At 42.5% G+C, this 27495-nt stretch overlaps 1 protein-coding gene and 1 non-coding gene across 2 annotated transcripts; both read left to right on the top strand.

The window, feature by feature from the left end:
• Window positions 1–12926: 12926 nt before the first annotated feature.
• On the top strand, window positions 12927–24570 carry gtpbp4 (GTP binding protein 4). The gene is made up of 17 exons (XM_055867040.1): window positions 12927–13036; window positions 13361–13531; window positions 13622–13725; window positions 13830–13966; window positions 14103–14203; window positions 16472–16564; window positions 16892–17083; window positions 20085–20150; window positions 20284–20373; window positions 22045–22155; window positions 22321–22398; window positions 22533–22584; window positions 22708–22808; window positions 23016–23213; window positions 23315–23380; window positions 23484–23633; window positions 23896–24570. Exons 1-17 carry the CDS (start codon window positions 12989–12991, stop codon window positions 24046–24048), a joined length of 1911 nt encoding a protein of 636 aa, XP_055723015.1. The 5' UTR covers window positions 12927–12988; the 3' UTR covers window positions 24049–24570.
• On the top strand, window positions 17315–17492 carry LOC129814631 (small nucleolar RNA SNORA81). The gene has a single exon (XR_008753341.1). It is a non-coding gene; the product is annotated as a small nucleolar RNA SNORA81 (small nucleolar RNA).
• Window positions 24571–27495: the final 2925 nt, after the last annotated feature.

The raw sequence follows: 27495 nt of genomic DNA on the forward strand, positions 1-27495 counted from the left end.
ACTCTAGCCACCCAAGTTATACACTGCTTTTCTGCTACCGCACAGCAAGCAGGTACCGGAGTGCCAAGTCTGGGACCAAAAGGTTCCTGAACAGCTTCTACCCCCAAGCCGTAAGACTGCTGAACATTTAATCAAATAGCTACCCGGACTATTTTCATTGACACACACACATGCATATTGACGCCACATACACACTCTCACATAGACACTCTCTTGTACTCTTCACAAACGTTGCTGCTACTCTGTTTATCTATCCTGATTGCCTTGTCACTTTCCCCCTACCTACTGTACATGTACACATTAGTCTACACCTGTTGTATTCGGCGCATGTGACAAATAACATTTGATTTGATTAGCCTGCATAATTGCATTGGGGGCATACAGTACAAACCGGTATGCACTGTACAGCCTTATCTATTGTATGGAGTGGGCACCCATGAAATGGGGTATCAGCCAACTCAGTGACATCCACAGATTACATTTCTGTAGAGTTTACACAAATATTAGCATCATAGCTCTTATTGAAAGACTTTGACTGTGGGAAATCACCTCCATTGTCAGTCTATTGTGTGTATTGGACATTCATATTGGATTATACAGCCTTGCCTATGGAGTGTGAGTAACAGGGTTAGAAATGTCCCTGTTGAGTTGTCGTAACTAGTTACCAAAGCCACAAAGTCATAATTATGGGTAAACCCTGCCTATTTCTACAATCTTTTTTGTTAAAATCTGATTTTAAACCTAACCTTAACAACTCTGCTAAATTAAATTAAATCAAGTTTATTGGTCGCTTATACACAGATTTGCAGATATTGTTGTAGGTGCAGTGAAATGCTTGGGTTTCTGGCTCCAATAGTACAGTAAAACCCAGCAATAAAAAAACTATACAAACGTAATTCATAAACATAAAAAAATAAGTTAAATAGGATGAGCCATGACAAGAATACATTATATACATACAGTTGAAGTTGGAAGTTTACATACACTTAGGTTGGAGTCATTAAAACTCATTTTTTAACCACTCCACAAATTTCTTGTTAACAAACTATAGTTTTGGCAAGTCGGTTAGGACATCTACTTTGTGCATGACACAAGTCATTTTTCCAACAATTATTTCACTTATAATTCACTGTATCACAATTCCATTGGATCAGAAGTTTACATACACTAAGTTGACTGTGTCTTTAAACAGCTTGGAACATTCCAGAAAATTATGTCATGGCTTTCGAAGCTTCTATTAGGCTAATTGACATAATTTGAGTCAATTGGAGGTGTATCTGTGGATGTATTTCAAGGCCTACCTTCAAACTCTGTGCCTCTTTGCTTGACATCATGGGAAAATCAAAAGAAATCAGCCAAGACCTCAGAAAATGTAGCAACATCTCAAGACATCAGTCAGGAAGTTAAAGCTTGGTTGCAAATGGGTCTTCCAAATGGACATTGACCCCAAGCATACTTCCAAAGTTGTGGCAAAATGGCTTAAGGACAACAAAGTCAAGGTATTGGAGTGGCCATCACAAAGCCTTGACCCCAATCCTATGGATAATTTGTGGGCAGAACTGAAAAAGCATGTGCGAGCAAGGAGGCCTACAATCCTGACTCAGTTACACCAGCTCTGTCAGGAGGAATGGGCTAAAATTCACCCAACTTATTGTGGGAAGTTTGTGGAAGGCTACCCGAAACATTTGACCCAAGTTAAACAATTTAAAGGCAAGAAATAAAAGCTGAAATAAATAATTCTCTCTACTATTATTCTGACATTTCACATTCTTAAAATAAAGTGGTGATCCTATCTGACCTAAGACAAGGTATTTTTACTAGGATTGAATGTCAGAAATTGTGAAAAACTGAGTTTAGATGTATTTGGCTAAGGTGTATGTAAGCTTCCGACTTCAACTGTACATACAGTATTTACTGTTCTACCCGGCTACCACCCGGTTGGAGAGGTTATTTTCATGGCACCACTCTGCTGTTCATCAGCAAACTTGATGATTGCGTTTGAGTCGTGCATGGCCACGCAGTCATGGGTGAACAGGGAGTACAAGAGTGGGCTGAGCATGAACCCCTGTGGGGCCCCGTGTTGAGGATCAGTGTGGTGGAAGAGTTGTTGCCTACCTTCACCACTTGGGGTCGGCCAATCAGGAAATAGTCTGCTTACATAGTCATAGACTGCTTTCAATATCGAGATGGAAGTTTATGGATGCAAGATGGTTGTACCAACCTTGGTAGTAGAAGGTCAACATGATGAACTGATACAGGGCACCAACGTGATCAAGCACATCTTTCGTGAGTCAAAACAATGTGGCAACTTCTGGAAGGCAGTTTCAGCTCCCTGCTCCAAATGACGACCCTGAATCTGAGCAGTTCTTACCCATGTTGGCTGGACTGAACCACTGGAGAGAAGAGAACATCCCTGACAAGATTGGCACAGTGAGATGTATCTCAGCTGTTTGTCTTGAGCCTGGCCGTGAGTATCCGGTTTGGGGAAAGCTACCGAAGACTACTGCTGTGTCTCCTGGCAGCAGTGTGATGACCGAGTCTACCACGTCCCGCTCAGCACCACTGGGGATCATGATGGCGAGGATTGTTACGCTTCTGTGGGGAGACAGAGGGGTCCCGCTGAAGCTGGTCAACACGTCTGGCCGTCCCGTGTGGCTGACGCACAACACAAAGCTTGCCGACGTCTTCCCATGTTTAGCAATGGAGAACATATAGGATGCCGACCCAGAACAGAGTGCGGTTCTCAGCTGTCCTCAAGCCACGTCTGATGCTGCTGAGACAGACCACATGAGAGATACATGTTCTACTGAAGAGAAGCTGAAACTGTTTGGATTGAGCTCCTTAGACATCAGCTCCTGTGATGTGTCTGAGCTAGCTGGCCGACCTAGTAGTGTGCTATGAGAACATCTTCTCACATCATCATCTCGATTGTGGAGAGACAAAATGGTTTGTACACAGAATCAACCTGACTGATAACAGACCGTTCTGGATCCTGTTCCGAAGAGGGCCTCCAAGTCAATACCAGAAGCTGTGCCAGGTTCTGTGTGAGATGGAGGAAAAAGATCTCATCTGAAAATCAATGAGCGAGTATGAATGATGAGCGAGTATGAATGATGAATATGATCTCCTCTGGTGCTCGTCTGGAAGAAAAATTGAGACCTCTGTGTCTGTTGCAGACTTCTTTGCCCTCGACAAGAACACGGCCTTGGAATGCTTTGAAATGGACTTCAGAAGGTTTCATACTCACATCATGAAGTTGGCCCCCAAGAAATGCTTCTTTCTCAGGAAGTCTAGTAAGTTTCTCGGACACATCATTTACGAGAATGGTGTATCTACAGATCCAAGCAAAGTTGGCGGCATCTCGAAGATGAGCAGCACTGATCTGATGAAGCCTGATGGTGTGACTCCTTCACAGAAACGAATAAGGTCATTCCTTGCCATGATAAACTACTACTAACACTTTGTGACAAGTTTCTCCACCATTGCCAGACCTCTCTTCTCAATGTTGACTGGTCCGAAGACAAAACCCAAGGGTCGCCAGAAGGTCAAGCACTTGTCACAGTGTCGAAAGTTGAGTGCCGCAGATTGGACCCCTGAGCAGGAACAGGCCTTCAAAAAGCTGAAGACGTCTCTAGTAGACACAGTGGTCTTGGCACACCCTGATTTATCCTGTATGTTCATGTTGTCAACTTTGACATCAAGTATGTGCCAGGTTCTCAGAATGTGGTTGCTGACGCTTTGAGTCGAGTGCCCTTCGCTAAAGGTGTCGGCCACAGACTGCTCCACGAGCCCTACGAGAACCTCTTCAGCGACATCCAAGCAGTGTCAAGCGCCTAAGACCAAGACACCTTCAGTTGGTCCAGCGATCTCAGACAAACCCAGACGTGCAAGCTCATAGAGAACTCCTAAGTTAGTCTACATGTGCTCTCAGTCAATGGGAGCGGATGATGTGTCAGTCATCCTTCAGTCACAGTGGGAATCTGGAGCCAGAACATTGTGCTGTGGAAATGGTGCATCAACTACCTCAACTGATACCTACCTCTTGGTAAAGACACCTTACCTGCCGACTCGGAGAAGGAGTGTCGTGATAAGCAGCTCAATGACAGGACCCTCTCTCGTGTGCTGTGTTTATGTGGAGAGACGCCGTAGGCCCTCTAGAAGAGCAAGAGAATCAGTCACAGTCGTCAGATACTTGAAAAGCTGGGAGAAGCTGTCAGTAACGGAATACCATACAGAGCCTCACAAGATCAGATTTTAAAGACCAAGCAGTTCCAGTACGTCGTTCCTCAGTCTCTCAAAGCATAAATCCTGAAAGGTGTCGATGATCATGCCAGTCATCAGGGCCAGTCCAGAAACCTTAGCTTAGCTAGACAGAGATTATTCTGGCTGCACCTTGACAGAGATGCTAGGGACAATATCCGTGGTTGCCATCATTGCATCGTCAGCAAAACAGTTGAGCCTGAAGGCAGGGCCGCTCTGGAAAGTAGCACCTCTACTAGGCTGCTACAGCTAGTTTGCATCAACTTTTGGTCATCCAAAGATTCAAGTAACAAGTCCATCGAGGTGTTGGGGTAATTAACCACTTTACAAGGATGGCTCAACCGTTTGCCTGCAAAGACCAATCAGTTAAGCAAGTGGCAAGAATCCAGTAAGACAGCTACTTCTGTGTGTATGGATTTCCTGAGAAAATTCATAGCGACCAAGGAGAAAGCTTTGAAAGTCAACTGGTCAGCTTGCTACTCAGAGCTTCCAGCGAGAGGAAGTTGCAAAATCAAATCAAACATATTTATAAAGCCCTTTTTACATCAGCAGATGTCACAAAGTGCTTATATAGAACCCCAGCCTAAAACCCCAACAGCAAGCAATGCAGATGTAGAAGCACAACCACATTACATCCTTTGGGAAATGGCAGTGTGGAGCGCTTCAGTCGGACACTGGGAAACATGATCCAAGCTCCTGCACTTGACACCAAGCAAGACTGGTCAAGATGCTTACAAACACTAACATTCATCTACAACTGCACTAGCCATGAGACGACAGGGTACAACCCCTTCTACTTGATGTATGGAAGGATCCCTCATCTGCTGGTAGATGTGCTCTTCAGAAACATCCTGAATGGCCCAGCTGTGACCAGTTACAACAATTACGTGGGTCGCTCTCCAAGGATCTGAAGGAAGCTATGGTGATAGCTCAGGAACATGCTGCAAAAGAACAGAACACACTGAGATCTACAACAGAAAGGTCAAGAGGCCCACCCTAGAAGTCGACGTTCGAGTACTGTTGGCGAACAAGAAGAAAAGAGGCAAGAAGAAAGTAGTGGATAAATGGGAATCAACAGTCTACACAGTGGCAGACAAAAATGCTGAGACACACACGTATTGGATTTGCAACGCAGCCACTGGACAAGAAAAGGTGGTCCATTGAAACCTGCTCATGCTGGTCAACTTCCTTCCAGTGAATGATGAAAGTGCAGCTTCATGCCCAGTCTTATCCATGTCCGTTGACCTGGCTGCAAGTTCCGGTGCTAATGAAGTGATCGCGAATCCGGTATCAGACATGGGACAAGAAAGTAACTTACCTGAAGAAGAGAATGGAGAATCCTTACCTGGCATGGAGCAGGATGAGTCTGTACATGATGTCACACAAGGAGAACCTGATCATAAAGAGGAAAGAGGAGAACCTGCTTTAGGAGGAGAGGGTGAATTCTATTCCTGAAAGAGGGAGAGATAATTCCTTACCTGACGCGGAGCCTGTGGACTCTGAAAGATGAACTTGAGAATGTATCACACAGCTGCCAAGCGGAGGATTGTTGTCTATCACTTGTTTAATAATAATAATAATAATAATAATAATAAAAAAGCAGTGTTCCAAGCCTTTAGAGATTAGGCAAGACTAGGGTTTTTTAGTTACACAGGATCTTTCAGTAAACATCCCAGTTTATTTTTTTTAATGTGGGCATTTTATTTTATTGGGCAGGACCAGTAGTACACAGTGTGAATAGGTTGTGTGGGGTGTAGAAAGGCATCCTACAGCCAGAAATGGGTGACCTTTACCATATGGTTGAGACATAATGTGGTACTGTAGTTCTATGGTTACATCATGGTCTTTGCGCTCTCCAGCTTAGGTATTTGACCATTGCTGGACGTATGTATTGTGCAGCAAGCTGTCCCTTGTATTTTTATATGTTTTTGATAAATAACTTGTTTTTGATAAAACCCTTATGTACTATAATCGTTGTCCATGTTAGCATGTATTGTGATGGTTTATTTGGACTTATTTCAAGTAAATGTAAATGTATGGACATTTAGCATTTAATCTCAGTCTCATGTAACATATTAAATTTTAGATTTTGTTACGTCATTGAGAACAATATTATATGTTTATTATTGTATCTCATTGTAAGTTTATTTTACCATTGCTGGAAGTCCTGTGTCAAAACTGCAGTTTCCAAGATATTTCACCATGACACAGTGTGTGGTTGTTTCTTTCCAGTGTATCCCCAGAAATAAAGCAATCCGGAGTGAGAAAAAAAACCCTCATGTGTCCTGTCTCAGTCCATTTGGCCATCGTTACATGGGCACCCATGAAATGGGGTATCAGCTTACTCAGTGACACCCAGAGATTACAATTCCAAAGAGTTTACACAGATATTAGCGTCACAGCGCTCATTGTAGGACTTCAAGGCCTACCTTCCACTTTGCTTGACATCATGGGAAAATCAAAAGACCTCAGAAAAAAATGGTAGACCTCCACAAGTCTGGTTCATCCTTGTGAGCAATTTCCAAACGCCTGAAGGTACCATGTTCATCTGTACAAACAATAGTACGCAAGTATAAACACCATGGGACCACGCAGCCGTCATACCGCTCAGGAAGGAGGCGCATTCTGTCTCCTAGAGATGAACGTACTTTGGTGCGAAAAGTGCAAATCAAATCCCAGAACAACAGCAAATGACCTTGTAAAGATGCTGGAGGAAACAGGTACAAAAATACCTATATCCACAGTAAAACGAGTCCTATATTGACGCTCAGCAAGGAAGAAGCCACTGCTCCAAAACCGCCATAAAAAGCCAGACTACGGTTTGCAACTGCACATGGGGACAAAGATTGTACTTTTTATGTGTATGTAAACTTCTGACTTCAACTGTATTCTCATTCACCCCTTTAGATTTGTGTGTATTAGGTAGTTGTTGGGGAATTGTTAGATTACTTGTTAGATATTACTTCACTGTCGGAACTAGAAGCACAATCATTTTGCTACACTCGCATTAACATCTGCTAACCATTTGTATGTGACAAATAATAAAATAAAATAAATGATTCCACCATTTGTATCCTGTTTGATCAGTAGCATTGAGGGACTTTTATTTTGAAGGCAAGCTGCAAATTCCACTATTGTGGCTAATCTTTATTGTGGCTAGCTTCACACAGGTGCATTTTCCTTTCCTTTTCGGAGTACAGTGACCATTGAACTCAAAGCTGTCACACAAGAAAGGAACTCCCGCCTCCTACCACAATAAACAGGCTCCTCAGTTGGTCGAAACTCACATTGGCTCACGGATCCACTCGTGATCAATATTGTGGGTGTGTATCTGAGGCCACGTGTGAATTGCTTGATTTTAGGGTTTGTACCTCACAATAAGGTTTTTGGACTTCATGAAAGATGTACACAATCTTGTTAAAAAATATATAGTCTAATGTATTGGTAATAAAGTAATATAATAATTAATAACAGGACCCTATTAATTATTATATTTTTTATTTATTTAACTAGGAAAGTCAGTTACGAACAATATTCTTATTTATGATGACCGCCTACATCGACGCTGGACCAATTGTGCGCCGCCCTATGGGACTCCAAATCACTACCGGTTGTGATACGGCCTGTATGAATGAGGTTATTGTTGTGTAGGTTTGGGTGGTTGTTAAGCTTCTTCAACAACTGTCAGTATGGTTTCAATAACAATTATTATACCGGACATGCCTATGTTTTATGTGACATGTTGTTACACATTCCCAACCTTACATATACACAATGTATGTAAATTGATGCTTAGACTTTTTATTTATCCCTAATTTTACCAGGTAAATTGACTGAACACATTCTCATTTACAGCAACAACCTGGGGAGTAGTTACAGGGGATGAATGAGACAATTATAAGCTGGGGATGATTAGGTGACCATGATGGTATGAGGGCCAGATTGGGAATTTAGCCAGGACACCCCTACTACTACTTGTAGTGCCATAGAATCTTTAGTAACCACAGAGCCAGGACACCAGTTAAATGTCCTATCCAAATAACAGCACCCTACACAGGGCAATGTCCCTAATCACTGCCCTGGGGTATTGGGATATTTTTTATTGTTATTTTTAGACCAGAGGAAAGTGTGCTTCCAACTGGCCCTCCAACACCACATCCGGCAGCATCTAGTCTCCCATCCATGGACTGACCAGGGTCAACCTTGCTTAGCTTCAGAAGCAAGCCAGCAGTGGGATGCAGGGTGGTGTGCTGCTGGCTACAGGGTGGTATGCTGCTGGATGTTAGGTGGTATGCTGCTGGCTACAGGGTGGTATGCTGCTGGATGTTAGGTGGTATGCTGCTGGCTACAGGGTGGTATGCTGCTGGATGTTAGGTGGTATGCTGCTGGATGCAGGGTGGTATGCTGCTGGATGCAAGGTGGTATGCTGCTGGCTATTATGAAATTATCTGATTAGGAATTAGATAATGACCAAAAAGTCAATATAAGCAGCATGTGCGAAGTATGATTTCACAAACGGACACAATTGACATTTGAGTACAGACTCTCCCAGAAACATGGTTAAATGGTTCTGTCTCTGATAAAGACATTGAAGTAAATTATTATAATGTATTTAGATGTGACAGATTGCAGAAGGGGGGGGGGGGGGGGCATATTATGTAAAATATAATTTCATTGCACCCCACATGCCCATTGTTGTGGGAAGCTGCTATAGACCACCAAGTGCTAACAGTATCTGGATAATGTGTGTGAAATGCTTGATAATGTTTGTGATATCAACAGAGAAGTATTTTTTCTGGCTGATTTAAATATTGACTGGATAGACGGAAATCTGTCTTTTAAAAATGTATATTGATGAGTTACTGTAGTTAAAAATTGGCTTATTTTATAGTAGAAAGCAGATTATTCAGTCGATGTTCCTACCGATCCTAGACTGTCGATATCATCTATGTGAATGCAGCTACCACTTAATTAAAGCCATTAGATATTGCGCTATATTACAGGTGACAGGTTTAGTACTCATCAACCAGAAAGTTGGTTGCCCCTCTGATGTCACATAGGTTGATACATTGGTACGATTTCATTTATAAAACCCATTTACAAAAACTCCCACTGTACCTAACCTTTAGGCATATGAGTTACCACACCCAGTCTCAGAGATGATTAACTCTGGAAATTCCTTGCGTCTACTGAGTTAGGTAAATTTCCTTCTCATTTTTTTGCACCATATTTGTAGAACACGCTTCAAAATGTTCTTACATTTTATGTTTTGGTGACTTTAGGCAATTCAGTACCTTATTACTGATGAATGTGTTTGTTTTTTATGACCGTGTTTTCTTTTCTGTTTGCATTTTGTATTTATATTTTGATGTGTGTATTTCTATCATTTCTGTAATTCAGGGCTCATCTGTAAAAGAGATCTTGGTCTCAGTATGACTCACTGATAAAAAAGGTTAAATAAAAATAAATAAATGTGCATTATATAGCACACATAAACATCAGTGGTTCCATCAGCGCCCTGCAGTTGTGGGAGGATGATATGAAGCCAATACACTGCAGTATTCTAACATGAGGACCCAGAGGGAATGACAGTCAGCCTGTCTTTGTTATCTCAAATCAAATAAAAGTTAATTGGTCACTTACACATATTTGCAGATGTTATGGCAGGTGCTGCGAAATGCTTGTGTTTCTAGCTCCAACAGTGCAGTAATAATATATAATATATGCAGTAATAATACCTAGTCTGCATGAATTATTCAGGTTTATAATACTGTTTAGATGCAAACTGCCAGTGTTTTCTTCAATACTTTTCTATGGGACTCTAAAGTACTGGAGGCCTACTGTAATCTCCAGTTGAAGTTTACATACACCTTAGCCAAATAAATTTAAACTCAGTTTTTCACAATTCCTGACATTTAATCCTAGTAACAATTCCCTGTCTTTGGTCAGTTAGGATCACCACTTTATTTTAAGAATGTGAAATGTCAGAATAATAGTAGAGAGAATTATTTATTTCAGCTTTTATTTCTTTCATCGGTCTATAAAAAAGTGGTCAGATGAAGCAGATGCTAAACTACAGGACTGTTTTGCTATCACAGACTGGAACGTATTCCGGGATTCTTCCGATGGCATTGAGGAGTACACCACATCAGTCCCTGCCTTTATCAATAAGTGCATCGAGGATGTCATCCCCACAGTGACTGAACGTACACACCCCAACCAGAAGCCATGGATTACAGGCAAAATTCGCACTGAGCTAAAGGGTAGAGCTGCCGCTTTCAAGGTGCGGGACGCTAACCCAGAAGCTTACCAGAAATCCTGCTATGCCCTGTGACGAACCATCAAACAGGCAAAGCGTCAATACAGGGCTAAGATTGAATCATACTACACCGGCTCCGACGCTCGTCGGATGTGGCAGGGCTTGCAAACTATTACAGACTACAAAGGGAAGCACAGCCCCGAGCTGGCCAGTGACACGAGCCTACCAGACGAGCTAAATCACTTCTATGCTCGCTTCGAGGCAAGCAACACTGAGGCATGCATGAGAGCATCAGCTGTTCCGGACGACTGTGTGATACGCACTCCGTAGCCGACGTGAGTAAGACCTTTAAACAGGTCAACATACACAAGGCTGTGGGGCCAGACGGATTACCAGGACGTGTGCTCCGGGCACAGGGACTAAGGTGTCTTCACTGACATTTTCAACATGTCCCTGATTGAGTCTGTAATACCAACATGTTTCAAGCAGACCACCATAGTCCCTGTGCCCAAGAACACAAAGGCAACCTGCCTAAATGACTACAGACCCGTAGCACTCACGTTCGTAGCCATGAAGTGCTTTGAAACTTTGGTAATGGCTCACATCAACATCATTATCCCAGAAACCCTAGACCCACTCCAATTTGCATACCGCCCAAACAGATCCACAGATGATGCAATCTCTATTGCACTCCACACTGCCATTTCCCACCTGGACAAAAGGAACACCTATGTGAGAATGCTATTCATTGACAACAGCTCAGCGTTCAACACCATAGTACCCTCAAAGCTCATCCCTAAGCTAAGGTTCCTGGGACGAAACACCTCCCTCTGCAACTGGATCCTGGACTTCCTGACGTGCCGCCCCCAGGTGGTGAGGGTAGGTAGCAACACATCTGCCACGCTGATCCACAACACTTGAGCTCCCCAGGGGTGCATGCTCAGTCCCCTCCTGTACTCCCTGTTCACCCACGACTGCATGGCCAGGCACGACTCCAACACCATCATTAAGTTTGCAGCCTGATCACCGACAACAACGAGACAGCCTACAGGGAGGAGGTCAGAGACCTGGCCGTGTGGTGCCAGAATAACAACCTATCCCTCAATATAACCAAGACTAAGGAGATGATTGTGGACTACAGGAAAAGGAGGACCGAGCACGCCCCTATTCTCATCGACGGGGCTGTAGTGGAGCAGGTTGAGAGCTTCAAGTTCCTTGGTGTCCACATCACCAACAAACTAGAATGGTCCAAACACACCAAGACAGTCATGAAGAGGGCACGACAAAGCCTATTCCCCCTCAGGACCCTAAAAATATTTGGCATTGGTCCTGAGATCCTCAAAAGGTTCTACAGCTGCAACATCGAGAGCATCCTGACTGGTTGCATCACTGCCTGGTACGGCAATTGCTCGGCCTCTGACCGCAAGGCACAACAGAGGGTAGTGCGTACGGCCCAGTACAACACTGGGGCTAAGCTGCCTGCCATCCAGGTCCTCTACACCAGGCGGTGTCAGAGGAAGGCCCTAATAATTGTCAAAGACCCCAGCCACCCCAGTCATAGACTGTTCTCTCTACTACCGCATGGTAAGCGGTACCGAAGTGCCAAGTCTATGACTAAAAGGCTTCTCAACAGTTTTAACCCTGTTGAGTCAAAATGACCCCTTGAACAGGTAATCAAATTGGTACCTGGACTATTTGCATTGTTTGCCCCCCTCTTTTTACGCTGCTGCTACTCTCTGTTTATCATAAATGCATAGTCACTTTAACTATACATTCATGTACATACTACCTCAATTGGGCCGACCAACCAGTGCTCCCGCACATTGGCTAACCGGGCTATCTGCATTGTGTCCCGCCACCCACCACCCACCAATCCCTCTTTTACGTTACTGCTACTCTCTGTTCATTATATATGCATAGTCACTTTAACCATATCTACATGTACATACTACCTCAATCAGCCTGACTAACCTAAATTATGTAAATTAGCATATCAGAAGCTTCTAAAGCCATGACATCATTTTCTGGAATTTCCAAGCTGTTTAAAGGGACAGTCAACTTAGTGTATGTAAACTTCTGACCCACTGGAATTGTAAAACAGTGAATTATAAGTGAAATAATCTGTCTGTAAACAATTGTTGTAAAAATGACTTGTGTCATGCACAAAGTAGATGTCCTAACCGACTTGCCAAAACTACAGTTTGTTAACAAGAAATTTGTGGAGTGGTTGAAAAACAAGTTTTAATGACTCCAACCTAAGTGTATGTAAACTTTCGACTTCAACTGTATGTAATTTTTGCATCCCTGACTTCATACGAGCACTAGAGGGCAGTGTAAAGAAAAGCGCGCAGATTTATTTTCTCACGTGGAGTTCCTCTTGATGAAACAGCTTCACTTCCTCATCGTTGTTGTTTAGATCCGGTTCGGTCCTTTCCGCTTGCAGTCAGTGGACAAACGTGCTCCGAAAAAATGGCACTTTATAATTTTAAGAAGATTATGGTGGTTCCCACCTCAAAGGTACGTTTTTACACCTTTTACAAGTTGTTTATGTGTCTCTCCGGAAAATACCGACTCTAAATACTGAAAACATGCTGTTTATCTTGTTGGAATTTAAATGTCTGCTTCTAGAGAGAGACACGTGTTGTGCTTGGGAGGGAGAAAAAAGCCACGCATGACATTTCTTATTTTTGGGGGTCAACAGTATACATACAAATGCGTGTCTAGCGATGTGAATTGTTTGTAATTGTAAAACACATAGTATTGACAAGTAAGTTTTTGATTACATTGTCCTCGTTCAATGTGCTGATTGCCGTTCCATTGCCGTCCCATTGTATTTCACAGGAATTCATTGACATCACTTTATCGAAAACCCAAAGGAAGACTCCGACAGTAGTACACAAGCATTATCAAATTCACCGCATCAGGCATTTCTACATGCGCAAGGTGAAATTCACCCAACAGAACTATCATGACCGGCTCTCACAGATTTTGACAGACTTCCCCAAATTGGACGTAAGTAATGTTATTGCTTTGAAAGTCTTGTAAAAATTCATACACTACCAAGTTCCACTTTGTGCTAATGAATAATATGGTCTTCCACAGGATATCCATCCTTTTTATGCAGATTTGATGAATGTCTTGTATGACAAAGACCATTACAAGTTGGCTTTGGGACAGATCAACATTGCAAAGAATTTGATTGACAAGTATGAAGCTTACTTTTCCCACTTCTTTTTTTGTTATTGCTTACACTGATCATATATGTTGGTCAATTTGGAGCGGAAACCACTCAAATGTGTTCTTGTTGCAGTGTTTCCAAAGACTATGTTCGACTGATGAAGTATGGTGATTCCCTGTACCGCTGTAAACAATTGAAGCGCGCTGCTCTGGGTCGAATGTGCACCATCATGAAGCGACAGAAGCAAAGCTTGGAATACCTGGAACAAGGTCATCTTTTAGTTATTTACTTCGTTTGATGAAAGGCAATGTATGCGTGCCTGTAAATGGCTTCGGTGTACATATACTAAAGACATTAGCCTCCAGCTGTCATTTTTATGTTAACATTTTGTTCTTGTTTTTACAGTCCGCCAGCATCTTTCCCGCTTACCAACGATTGATCCCAACACTCGGACTCTACTGCTTTGTGGATATCCTAATGTGGGCAAGTCTAGTTTCATCAACAAGGTATGCATTCCTGTTGTTGTTATTCTTTGTCAGTTCAATGGTTGGTAGAACCTTTAGAGTGCTCAAATAACGTTGTATTGCTCACATGCGCAGAATACAACAGGTGTAGACTTTACAGTGAAATCCATACTTACGCGCCCATTCCCAACAATGCAGATTTAACTCAGACAATTATTTGCGAAATAAAAAAAGCCAATAGTAACACAAAACAATAACAAGGCTATATTCAAAGAGTACCAGTACTGAGTCAATGTGCAGGGGTACAAGGTAATTGAGGTAATACTGTATGTACATGTGGATAGGGGTTAAAGTGACTAGGCAATCAGGATATATAACAAACAGTAGCAGCAGCATGTTTGTGTTGTAGTATGTGTGGGTAGAGTCTAGTGAGTGTGCATAGAGCCAGTGCAAGAGAGTCTGTGCAAAACAATGAAGATAAATAAATTATAAAGGGTGTCACTGTAAATAATCCGGGTAGCCAGTCGATTGACCTCTCTTGGGTACGAGACGTTAGCGTCCCACCTCTTCAACAGCCAGTGAAACTGCTGGGCGCCAAATTCAAATACAGAAATACTCAGTGTAAAAATTCAGAAAAACAAAACATATTTTACATAGGTTTAAAGATTGCCTTCTTGTGAATCCAACCACGGTGTCAGATTAAAATAAATAAATAATAATAATAAAATAAAAAATGCTTTACGGCGAAAGCATACCTTACGATTATTTGAAAACATAGCCCAGTGGACAAATCATTACAAACAGTAGTAACCAGCCAAGTAGAAGAGTTACACAAGTCAGAAATAGAGATAAAATGAATCCCTTACCTTTGATCTTCATATGGTTGCACTCAGCAGACATTCATTTACTCAATAAATGTTCCCTTTGTACGATAAAATCTCTTTATATCCAAAAACCTCCATTTGTTCGTGTTTTCTTCAGTAATCCACACGTTCAAACGCAGTCAAAACAGACAGACAAAAAATCCAAATTGTATCCGTAAAGTTCATAGACACATTTCAAACGATGTTTATATTCAATCCTCAGGTTGTTTTCAGCCTAAATCAACCGGACAATAATGTTGTCAATATAAAATGTAAACAAGAAAGGCACTCTCTCGGTCTTGCGCATGAAAAAGCTGTGTGACACTTTAGGGGCCACTCATTCAGACTGCTCTTACTTCCTAATTTTTCAGAATACAAGCCTGAAACAATTTCTAAAGACTGTTGACATCTAGTTTGAGCCTGTGGACATAGGAACTGCAATTTGTGTCCTAAGTCAATGGATACTGTAATGGCATTGAATAGAAAACTACAAAACCAAAATAAAACTACTTCCCGGATGGATTTTTCTCCGGTTTTCGCCTGCCAAATCAGTTCTGTTACACTCACACTATTTTAACAGTTTTGGAAACTTTAGAGTGTTTTCTATCCAAATCTACCAGTTATATGCATATCATATCTTCTGGGCCCGAGAAGCAGGCAGTTTAATTTGGGCATGCTTTTCATCCAAAATTCCGAATGCTGCCCCCTACCCTAGAGAAGTTAACTGTTCGGCAGTCTGATGGCAGGAGCCTTTTGGTCCCAGACTTGGCGCTCCGGTACCACTTGTTGTGCATTAGCAGAGAGAACAGTCTATGACTTGGGGGCTGGAGTCTTTGACTATTTTTAGGGCCTTCCTCTGACATTGCCTGGTACAGAGGCCTATATTTGTCCTATATCCCAGCCCCCGTCCCTGCAGGAGGCCTTTTGGTAGGATGTCATTGTAAATAATCATTTGTTCTTAACTGACTTGCCTAGTTAAAGGTTAAATAAAAAAAGGAGGTCCTTGGATGGCAGGGAGTTAAGCCCCAGTGATGTACTGGGCCTCATGCACTACCCTCTGTAGCGCCAAGCAGTTGTCATACCAAGCGGTGATGCAGCCAGTCAAGATGCTCTCAATGGTGCAGCTGTAGAACTTTGAGGATCTGATGGACCATGCCGAATCCATTAGTTTGGTGTATTTTTAAATAAAGTTTAAGCACCCATTGTTAGAGCCATTGCACCATGTTTCTTGTCTGCATTGCTGCACGATGTATCAATCTTAGTCGGGTTGTTGTTATAAATAATGTTGTCAATGACTTCCCTGGTAAAATAATGGCAACTAGAAATAAATGGGTTGAGGTTAATTTGAACATCTTGGTACATATGCAGAACGTGGATAAAATGTGTCATACAAAACATTTTAGTAGTGTGAGAAAAGAGTTCAGCTTCGTCAACATGTCTTCCCCAGGTCACCAGAGCTGATGTTGAAGTCCAGCCCTACGCCTTCACCACCAAGTCCTTGTTCGTCGGCCACATGGATTACAAATACCTTCGTTGGCAGGTAAGATGGCCTTTATGCACTTACACGCCAGTATCTCTAGCTGGAATAGATTGGAACTGTTATATATTTGATATTCATCCACTTTTCCACCAGATTGTACTTGGTAGGAAACTAGATCACAACACAGATACATCAAGTACCCTTTGTAGGTCTGTGATGAGAAATCATGCACCACGCTGAACATGTGATGGATAACCCCTACCACAATATCTGAGACCTTCAATAAAGTACTCTAGGTAGTGTTAGTTTCTCTCTCAATCACGAGTTGTCGAATATGATTAACACCTGAACCATTTAATGTGTATTGCTAACTCCATATGGCCGCAGGTGGTTGACACCCCAGGGATCTTGGACCACCCTTTGGAGGAGAGGAACACCATTGAGATGCAGGCCATCACAGCCCTGGCCCATCTGCGTTCTGCCGTGCTCTACGTGATGGACGTCTCCGAGCAGTGTGGCCAAACCCTGGAGCAGCAGCTCGAGCTCTTCAACAACATCCGGCCCCTCTTTGCCAACAAGGTCAGAGGTCATGTGTTATGGAGGCACTATTGATTATTTTTTAAGGTTGCATCACAAATGACACACTACTCCCTTAATAGTGCATTACTTTTGACCAGGGTCCATAGGACTGATCAAAAGTAGTGGATTGTATAAGGAATAGGGTGCCTATACAGACCATGTTTTATGGAAGCAGCATTGTCGATAGTTGTAAGCTTGTGAGTTAGTCAACAGCTTGGTCAAAAGTCAAAACCTTTCCCTTTTAAAGCACCCTGCTAAAATTGTGGGGGTGAAGCCTTTGGGCTTGGCTCTTGCGGCCATGTAAGCATGGGTACACCAAGGAATGATAGAACAGGATCGCAAGTGAGGCTAGGACGAACTTCTTTCTTAATGTCCAGTGTCTTTTGTCTCAAGGCTCTGTGCTACATTATTTCTCTGAAACGGGCAAGGCATGTATAAAAAATAAAATAAAAATAAAGAAAACGGGGGGAAAACCTTTCGACCCCTATAGAATTCTGGAATGCTGCTTTAGATTACTGATTAGTAATTTAAGATGAAACAAATTCTCACACAGCTCAAAAACAAATACCAACTGACGATTACAAGTTAACTTAGTTTTTAAAGAGCACAGCCTCTTATTTAATGACACAACATTCATGTCAATAGGAATAACACTCATTTTGGCTTCCATTGTGTAAAGACACTATCAGAAAACGATTAACACTCAACACACCAAAAAAAACTAGAGTATTTCAATTGTAGTAAATCTGACTAAATTACTCACTCAAAATGTACCAGGTTTAATATATTATACTTATAAATATTATTTTGATATGAATAAAAATATGATCTAAAATGTGGCCAGAGGACAATTCAGAAGTATTTCAAAACCTACACAGAGTGGGCTATTTGATTGACAACTATTCTTACTTCTGTAACATTGTAAAAATGCAGACAACTGTTCATATTCACACACAAAAAAAAATTGGTAACCTCTCAATAAGATTTAGTACAGACCAGGCCTGACCCAAAATATAGAAATAGTAGCATACTTTGACAACAATTCGGTGAATGCAACAAGTATTATTCAATATTATAAAATAAAAATAAAAAATCACCTTTATTTAACTAGGCAAGTCAGTTAAGAACAAATTCTTATTTACGTTGACGGCCAAACCCGGACGACGCTTGGCCAGTTGTGCGCCGCCCTATGGCCATGTGATTTAGCCTGGATTTAAACCAGGGACTGTAGTGACGCCTCTTGCACTGAGACGCAGTGCCTAAGACCGCCGCGCCACTCGGGAGCCGCCAGATGGAGACAAATAAAGAGCGAAGATACAAAACACAACAAACTTCATAGACAATAAAAGATTTGTTGGACATTCATATTTCACACGGTCACTTTAGTGTTTTCATTTAGCCTACAGTGTCATGGAACTTCTGGAAGCACAGCCCCATAGAGCACCCTAAGGAGGTTTCTACACATCTCCCACTCTTTACCCTGCATCCACTCTGGATGCACACCACATACCCTCTTGCGCCCTTCAAAGTTAACCTGCTTTCAAATGAGTTACAACTCGGTCCACATGCCTTGGTTCCACACTCCTGGCTCCCCACTTACTGCAATATCACAAAGGGAATGCACAAGCTGCATTTTGAATGCCTTCAGGGACCAGCACCTGCAGTTTCTGGGAAGAGGCCTTTGCAGGGTCCCCCACACAATGTACGCATTTATGATGGCAATGTTGAGCATCCATCCCCTAGAGGAACAGAGTAACGGAGGGAGGGGGGTAACAAATAAGATAATTGTGGTCAATTGTCCACCGGTCTAAAGTCCATTGCTCGTGTTTCTTCTTCTTATTGATGTCCTTTAGTAGCAGTTTCTTCGCAGCAATTCGACCATGAAGGCCTGATTCATGCAGTCTATGAATATATCCTCCTCGCAAACATGGCAAACCATAAACTAATCCCAACAGAAACACATTACTCTAGCCTTTGTTTCGGTGGCTAATTAGCTGGTTGTCTGTACTGCTAGCTAGGGTAAGTGACAGCTGGGGTTGATACTTCGTGAGCGCAGCCCACATTTACCGCTACTCACAACTTTTCTTGTCTGACAGACTAACTATACTGAACACAAATATAAATGCAACAATTTCAACAATCTTACTGAGTTACAGTTCACAAAAGAAAATCGGTCAATTGAAATTGCTCTAATCTAGTGGATCATGGATTTCACATGACCGGGCAAGGGCAACAGTTTTCTGGCAACAGCTCTGGTGGACATTCCTGCCGTCAGCATGCCAATTGCACGCTCTCTCAACTGCACATTTAAGTGGCCTTTCATTATCCCCAGCACAAGGTGCACTTGTGTAATGACTGCTGTTTAATTAGCTTCTTGATATGCCACACCTGTCATGTTGATGGATTATCTTGGCAAAGGAGACATTTTCACTAACAGGGATGTAAATAAATTTGTGAACATCATTTGAGATAAATAAGCTTTTTGTGTATATGGAGAAATTCTTTCAGCTCATGAAACACGGGACCAACACTTTACATGGTGCTTTTATAATTTTGTTCAGTATAGTTAGCTAGCTAACTATAGCAAGCATCTTGACTATATACAGCTAAACCCTGCAACTTGAGCCCGAGAGCAATCATTTGAGTACCACCGCTGATGTGTCCGCCTGTATCAACCAAGTTATCATGACCGGACTTGCTTCTGAGAGCTATTCCCCAAGTTTCACAGCATCAAACATCGACAACACCAAACATACATCTGCTGTTTACTTATTTCACTCACCTCAACATCGCTTTTCAAGTGCAAGGACTGGTCCGAATCCGTATCACCAACCAACATAGATACAACCTTTTTCACAGTGAAAAGTCGTGTCCACTTCTGTGCTGTCATTTTGAGTAGTGGCGAGAAAAAAAAACAGCAACAAAAAACGTTAGTCAAATGACGGCCTACACTGTTTCTGGTTTCACGCAAATATGTTATTGTATTTTTTCCCCCCTCTAGCCGTTGCTCATTGTGGCAAACAAGTGTGATGTCAAGAAGATCAGTGAACTCACTGAAGAAGACCAGGTTTGTAGTTTTTTTCATGTTCGTTAATATATTCTCTATATTTACTTTGGCTGTATTTTTCGCCCCAGTTTACTTTGTCATCCTCTCCCAAGATGGGACTTGCTTGTCAGGGTTTCCTACTTTGTTTCCTCAGAAAATCTTTGCTGACCTTACTGCAGAGGGCATCTCTGTCATTGAAACCAGCACTTTGACCGAGGAGGGAGTGATGACTGTGAAAACAGAAGTGAGCAGTCTAGTCCACTCTTCTGATTATTAACAATTTGCTAGTAGCACATTTAAAAAAATGTATACACACTGCTCAAAAAAATAAAGGGAACACTTAAACAACACCTAATGTAACTCCAAGTCAATCACACTTCTGTGAAATCAAACTGTCCACTTAGGAAGTAACACTGATTGACAATACATTTCACATGCTGTTGTGCAACTGGAATAGACAAAAGGTGGAAATTATAGGCAATTAGCAAGACACCCCCCAAAACAGGAGTGATTCTGCAGGTGGTGACCACAGACCATTTCTCAGTTCCTATGCTTCATGGCTGATGTTTTGGTCACTTTTGAATGCTGGCGGTGCTCTCACTCTAGTGGTAGCATGAGACGGAGTCTACAACCCACACAAGTGGCTCAGGTAGTGCAGTTCATCCAGGATGGCACATCAATGCGAACTGTGGCAAAAAGGTTTGCTGTGTCTGTCAGCGTAGTGTCCAGAGCATGCAGGCGCTACCAGGAGACAGGCCAGTACATCAGGAGACGTGGAGGAGGGCAACAACCCAGCAGCAGGACTGCTACCTCCGCCTTTGTGCAAGGTGGTGCACTGCCAGAGCCCTGCAAAATGACCTCCAGCAGGCCACAAATGTGCATGTGTCTGCTCAAACGGTCAGAAACAGACTCCATGAGGGTGGTATGAGGGCCCGACGTCCACAGGTGGGGGTTGTGCTTACAGCCCAACACCGTGCAGGACGTTTGGCATTTGCCAGAGAACACCAAGATTGGCAAATTCGCCACTGGCGCCCTGTGCTCTTCACAGATGAAAGCAGGTTCACACTGAGCACATGTGACAGACGTGACAGAGTCTGGAGACACCGTGGAGAACGTTCTGCTGCCTGCAACATCCTCCAGCATGACCGGTTTGGCGATGGGTCAGTCATGGTGTGGGGTGGCATTTCTTTGTGGGGCCGCACAGCCCTCCATGTGCTCGCCAGAGGTAGCCTGACTGCCATTAGGTACCGAGATGAGATCCTCAGACCCCTTGTGAGACCATATGCTGACACATGCACATTTGTGGCCTACTGGAGGTCATTTTGCAGGGCTCTGGCAGTGCACCTCCTTGCACTAAGGCGGAGGTAGCGGTCCTGCTGCTGGGTTGTTGCCCTCCTACGGCCTCCTCCACGTCTCCTGATGTACTGGCCTGTCTCCTGGTAGCGCCTGCATGCTCTGGACACTACGCTGACAGACACAGCAAACCTTTTTGCCACAGTTCGCATTGATGTGCCATCCTGGATGAACTGCACTACCTGAGCCACTTGTGTGGGTTGTAGACTCCGTCTCATTCTACCACTAGAGTGAGAGCACCGCCAGCATTCAAAAGTGACCAAAACATCAGCCAGGAAACATAGGAACTGAGAAGTGGTCTGTGGTCACCACCTGCAGAATCACTCCTTTTTTGGGGGTGTCTTGCTAATTGCCTATAATTTCCACCTTTTGTCTATTCCATTTGCACAACAGCATGTGAAATTTATTGTCAATCAGTGTTGCTTCCTAAGTGGACAGTTTGATTTCACAGAAGTGTGATTGACTTGGAGTTACATTGTGTTGTTTAAGTGTTCCCTTTATTTTTTTGAGCAGTGTATATTTTTTTAAACCTATAAACAACTCATATTTTCTTCAATTTCAGGCCTGTGACAAACTTCTGGCCCATCGTGTCGACGGCAAAATGAAGGGCAAGAAGGTGCATGATGTGCTCAACAGATTGCATTTAGCAGTGCCTGCGAAGAGGGACGAGAAGGTAGGCTAAACACTGTACTCTCTGTGGAAGTGTACGTCTTTCCACACTTAGTTGTTTGCAAGTCATAAGCATGATTTTGGTCATGTTAAAAAAAATAGTTAATGGTTTATATACATTTTGAATGTGAACACGTGAAATTGAGTTGTCCTGTTTTCTCAACACTAGGCGAGACCACCGTTCATTCCGGAGGGAGCGAGGATTGGCAGGAAAACAATGGAGGTGGATGCACCCAAACGCAAAACGGTAGAGCCACACTAATAATAGTGCCTTGGATGTAATCCGTGTGGGTTATGTTGTGGTAAACATGCATTGTAAAGATCTAGCTGTTTTACTAAGTATTATTTCATGAATTACAAATTTCTATCATTGATTTACAGGAAAGAGATCTGGAGGTGGAGATGGGAGATGATTATGTCCTGGACCTACAGAGTATGTATATTGACGTTGTCATCAACTTTTATAAAACGCTTGTCTAAAAGGATATTGTGTACATGGTTATCAGAAAACTTATTTGGTCCATTTTCTCTAATACTTGATATTTCCTCTTTTCAGAATATTGGGATCTGATGAATCAAGATGAGAAATATGATGTGATTCCTGAAATATGGGAGGGTCACAACATTGCAGATTATATCGACCCTGAAATCATGAAGGTGAGTAGGGGGGGTGAAACCACTGATCTTGGTGACCATAGTTATTGTTGATCCGTATGGATAGGATGTACAGTTCTGCCACTTATAGCCGCCAACGTGGACTGAAAAGGGATAATTGACAGGAATGGGAATGCCTTTCTAGTGATTTCATGGAATCGTAGACTTAAATGGATGCCTTTTCCTGACATCTCTCTCATGCCCATACAGAACCTGGAGGATCTGGAGAAGGAGGAGGAGCTGAAGGTGAAGGCAGGGGAGTACGAGACTGATGAGGAAAGCGAGGACGAGGAGATGCAGGAGATCCGTCAGCTGGCCAAACAGATCAAAGAGAAGAGGAAGCTGATGATCGTTTGCTCCAAAGACAAGGATGTGCATGGCCCCAGACTACCCAGAACTGTCAAGAAGGTGACATGGACATCTTGTTTAAATGCATAGAACTTTTAAAGTTAATCTTGTTTTATTTTCGGTCTTACTAATCACTGGGCCAAAATGTTAAACATTTACAGGTTGAAAGAAAAACCCTGGAGAAGGAAATGGGAGACCTTGGTCTGGACATGACTGGCAAAGATGACGTAAGTTGCTTTTCATTTAGTTCTGTGTAAGTCAAGTACAATGTCTTAATACAAGCTACAGACCGGATACTATATTCACACATTGCTGTTCATGTCCTTTCAGAGCCACTATGCAGTGAATGCCCGTAGATCCCGGAGCGTTGGCATTGCCAAGAAGCGTAAGCGTGAGGCGTCTGTAGTTCCCACCTCTCGAACCCGCAGCCAGAGTGCCACTCGTCTTCCACGCGACCAATCTGGTGTTCGCGATCCTAAGGTATGTGATGTAGGCTACGCTAGATTTTCCTGTCATCAGGTGAAATGGTTTGTGTTAAAAATATGCATATTGGGGGTTAGTGTTAGTCCCTTGGCTTAAAGAAACATAAGCTTTGGAGATGTTATGAAGATTGAGTTTGTCTGAAGTGGAACCCTATTATTGGCCCTGGTCAAAGTAGTGCTCTAGATATGGATAAGAGTTCCATTTGGGATGCAACCTGTGTTTTGCTGAGGATTTACTTAAAGTATGTTTTCCTGTATAGATGGCGAAACATGCCAAGAAGTTGATGAAGAACCAACAGAAGGACATGAACCGCCAGGGGAAGAAGGGAGAGGCAGACAGACATGTATTTGACCTCAAGCCAAAACATCTTTTCTCTGGCAAGAGGAAGTCCGGAACCAACGATCACAGATAAAGGCATCGATCGATGCGGTTTGCTTTTTTCAGAGTCTAGTCCAGCTTCTGTCTCAATTGTATACATAATTCAGGAAACGGCAAACATTATCATTCATTATATTGAGGTATTGAGGGACGTGTCATTTCTGGTTTTGAAAAGCTGCAGCTGTGCAGTGGAGCACAAACATCAAATCTGACAAGGTATCAGCAAGCAATGAGATGTTGGTGGATTTTAGTGGTAGTTCAACTTGTCACGTTAACACCCATAGTCATAGCTTCCAATCACTGTGGCTATCAATTGATATACTAAAAGCTCAAATAGCATTCGAGTAAAGTGTACTTGATTTGTAAACTTTCATTGGAATGTCTTGCCTTAACTCCTGGAATACATTCCTGGAACAAAGTGTATTTCTTTGGTGTTGCTAGAAACATAAATAACATGAAGCTGCATGCACCGTAACAGTTAAGTCCTCTCACTAAATGTGAGTTTCTTCTACAGTGTACACTGAAGTGGGGGAACTGATTAAATGCTACATTGAAATTTGTCTCTGTGGTGCTTATTGATCTTGTCCTGCCTGTTTATTAAATAGTGTGATCGAAAGATATAATAAATGATGTACCATTTCAGGAAATATTAGGAAACTGGAAAATATTGTGTGATGCACTCAATGGGCCTGTTCTAAAGTGGGATGTTAAATCATAGCTTGGTCAACAACTAGAATCAGAGATCTGTATATAATGACCAGATGCTCATGACTCCATCCTAACAATGAGGTTGTTTGTTTATCTGGCTGGTTTCTCCCGGTGGGAGGAGTTTGGATCGGGTGAACCAGGTGCCCCGCTCTGGCCAAGTCTGCTAAAAACAAAAGTGAGAAGCATGTGGCGTGATGAGTAGGATTCTGTTTTCACATGCAAAAGTGATTGCTTTTGATAAAAAACTAGTGCTGAGTGATTAGTGCTTTTTGAGATGGGTTTCGACTATGAAAAATTGTGATTCTACAAGGCAGAGTAAAAGTTAATACATGCCCCATGATGGTAGTGACTGCCCATGACTGCTTATCACTTATTAACCATTGGTTATTCACATTACTTTAGGCCTGTTTTGATAAAATATTTCAGTTGTGTATATTACATTTGATGACTATTTCATTCCAAGTCATCTGATCTCTAGAGCTGCTGTCTGACGAAATCACATTTTGTAGTTCTAAGTAAGGCATACTTTGACTGAATACCAATACCTCGCAAAGCAACTGCTCTATGTATCCCCTCTTGATCACACAAAAAGCAGGTGTAAAAGAAACAGACCGGACAAGTAGCTGCACAATGGATTATGGTCATTGTAGTTAATTATCATGTTTTCTGCGCTGAACTATGTAGAACATTGGCCAGTTGGAAACTACACTGAACAAAAATATAAATGCAACATGTAAAGTGTTGGTTTCATGAGCTGAAACAAAAGATGACAGAAATGTTCCATGCACACACATTTGTTTACATCCCTATTAGTGAGCATTTCTCCTTTGCCAAGATAGTCCATCCCCCTGACAGGTGTGACATCAAGAAGCTGATTAAACAGCATGATCATTACACAGGTCCACCTTGTGCTGGGGGCAATAAAAGGCCACTAAAATGTACAGTTTTGTCACAACACAATGCTACAGATGTCTCAAGTTTTGAGGGAGTGTTCAATTGGCATGCTGACTGTAGGAATGTCCACCAGATCTGTTGCCAGAGAATTGAATGTTAATTTCTCTACCATAAGCCATAAACGTTGTTTTAGAGAATTTGGCAGTACTTCCAACCGACCTCACAACCGTATGGTGTCGTGTGGGCGAGCGGTTTGCTGATGTCAAAGTTGTGAACAGAGTGTCCCATGGTGGCAGTGCGGTTATAGTATGGGCAGGCATAAACTACGGACAACAAACACAATTGCATTTTATCGATGGAAATTTGAATGCAAAGAGATGTGGTGACAATGGTCCTGAGGCGCATTGTCATGTCATTCATTTGCTGTCATCGCTTCGTGTTTCAGCATGATAATGCATGGCCCCATGTCACAAGGATCTGTACACAATTCCTGGAAGTTGAAAATTACCCAGTTCAACCATGGCCTGCATACTCACCATACATGTCACCCAGTGAGCATGTTTGGGATGCTCTTAATCAACGTTTGCGACAGCGTGTTCCAGTTCCCGCCAATATCCAGCAACTTCGCACAGCCATTGAAGACGAGTGGGACAACATTCCACAGGCCACAATCAACAGCCGGATCAACTCTATGCGAAGGAGCTGTGTCGCGCTGTATGAGGCAAATGGTGGTCACACCAGACATTGGCTGGTTTTCTGATCCACGCCCTTAACTTTCTTTTAAGTATCTGTGACCAACAGATGCATATCTGGATTCCCAGTTGTGAAATCCATAAAATTGACTGATTTCCTTATATGAACTGTAATTCAGTAAAATCTTTGAAGTTGTTGCCTTTATATTTTCCTACTACGTCACACAGTTCGGGCATGATCTGATTTATCTCCCAATTGACAAATGTCGATTAGTTGTTTAAAAACAGAAAAATAACCAACATTTCGGGTTAATCGCTCAGAACAAATAAAAACAATATCTGCCTTCCCAATGAAAACTAGTTTCTGGACGATGCACCATGCTGACTTGTTGTGACAACATAACCGAGCAGCGCAGATTACTGTTCTATTTGAGAAGTTGCTCCTTCCTTCCCCCTTTCGCCAGATAATGTGACGGGACACTGCCCAGTTCAACCTGGGCCAGCGTAATATAACTACCACAATGGGGGTTCAAAATAAACCCATATGTGCTGGGCTACCCACTGTGCTTATTTTTGACAGATTTTGCCTCTTCCTCTGCTAGAATGGAGAATGGTACCCGGAATTAGGCATAATTTCCTTTGGTGGCCTGGATGAAACAAGAAGGCCAGCAAAGATTATGGATATACTGACAAGATACATGTCCCTGCCCTAACAGCGGGAGTCGTTGTCCACAAAGTTTTACAGCTGTCTTGCTGCCGCCTATGCTTTCTTTGAATTGGTGGATACATCTTATTATTGTGATCCATTTTTGAATATTCGATGAGGGTTGTTCAACTTCAACTGCCTGTATTCAATGGAGAGAGATGCTATGCTACTAACCTCATAACATGAGTATGCATAGCCATCTCGGGAAAACTCCGATATAAAATGTATTTTCTTGAATTTGCCGGGATGTCACGTGGTCCTACGTATATCAGTACACTCGTAACAATTTAAACATTACACAATTTATATTCGGTTAAATAAATCTCACGTAGCAAATAAGACACTCATTGACTTCCTCACAAAACTCCTTGCTTGTTGGGCGAAACAAGGCCACCTGCTGGAGGGAGACAGATTTTCCGCGTTTGTTGGGCCTCTCTTCGTCTTCCTGTCTGAAGCCAGTTAAACCAGTCAGCTTTCCACT

Source organism: Salvelinus fontinalis, chromosome 17 (genome assembly GCF_029448725.1).
Source record: "Salvelinus fontinalis isolate EN_2023a chromosome 17, ASM2944872v1, whole genome shotgun sequence".
Lineage (NCBI taxonomy): Eukaryota > Metazoa > Chordata > Actinopteri > Salmoniformes > Salmonidae > Salvelinus > Salvelinus fontinalis.

What these genes read in the sequence shown, in the direction of transcription:
- gtpbp4 (XM_055867040.1), top strand. Translation starts at nt 12,989, where the DNA reads ATGGCACTTTATAATTTTAAGAAGATTATGGTGGTTCCCACCTCAAAG. An exon ending in AGTCTAGTTTCATCAACAAG is followed by an intron (nt 14,204 to 16,471) that starts GTATGCATTCCT and finishes TGTCTTCCCCAG; the next exon opens with GTCACCAGAGCTGATGTTGA. An exon ending in CTGGTGTTCGCGATCCTAAG is followed by an intron (nt 23,634 to 23,895) that starts GTATGTGATGTA and finishes TTTCCTGTATAG; the next exon opens with ATGGCGAAACATGCCAAGAA.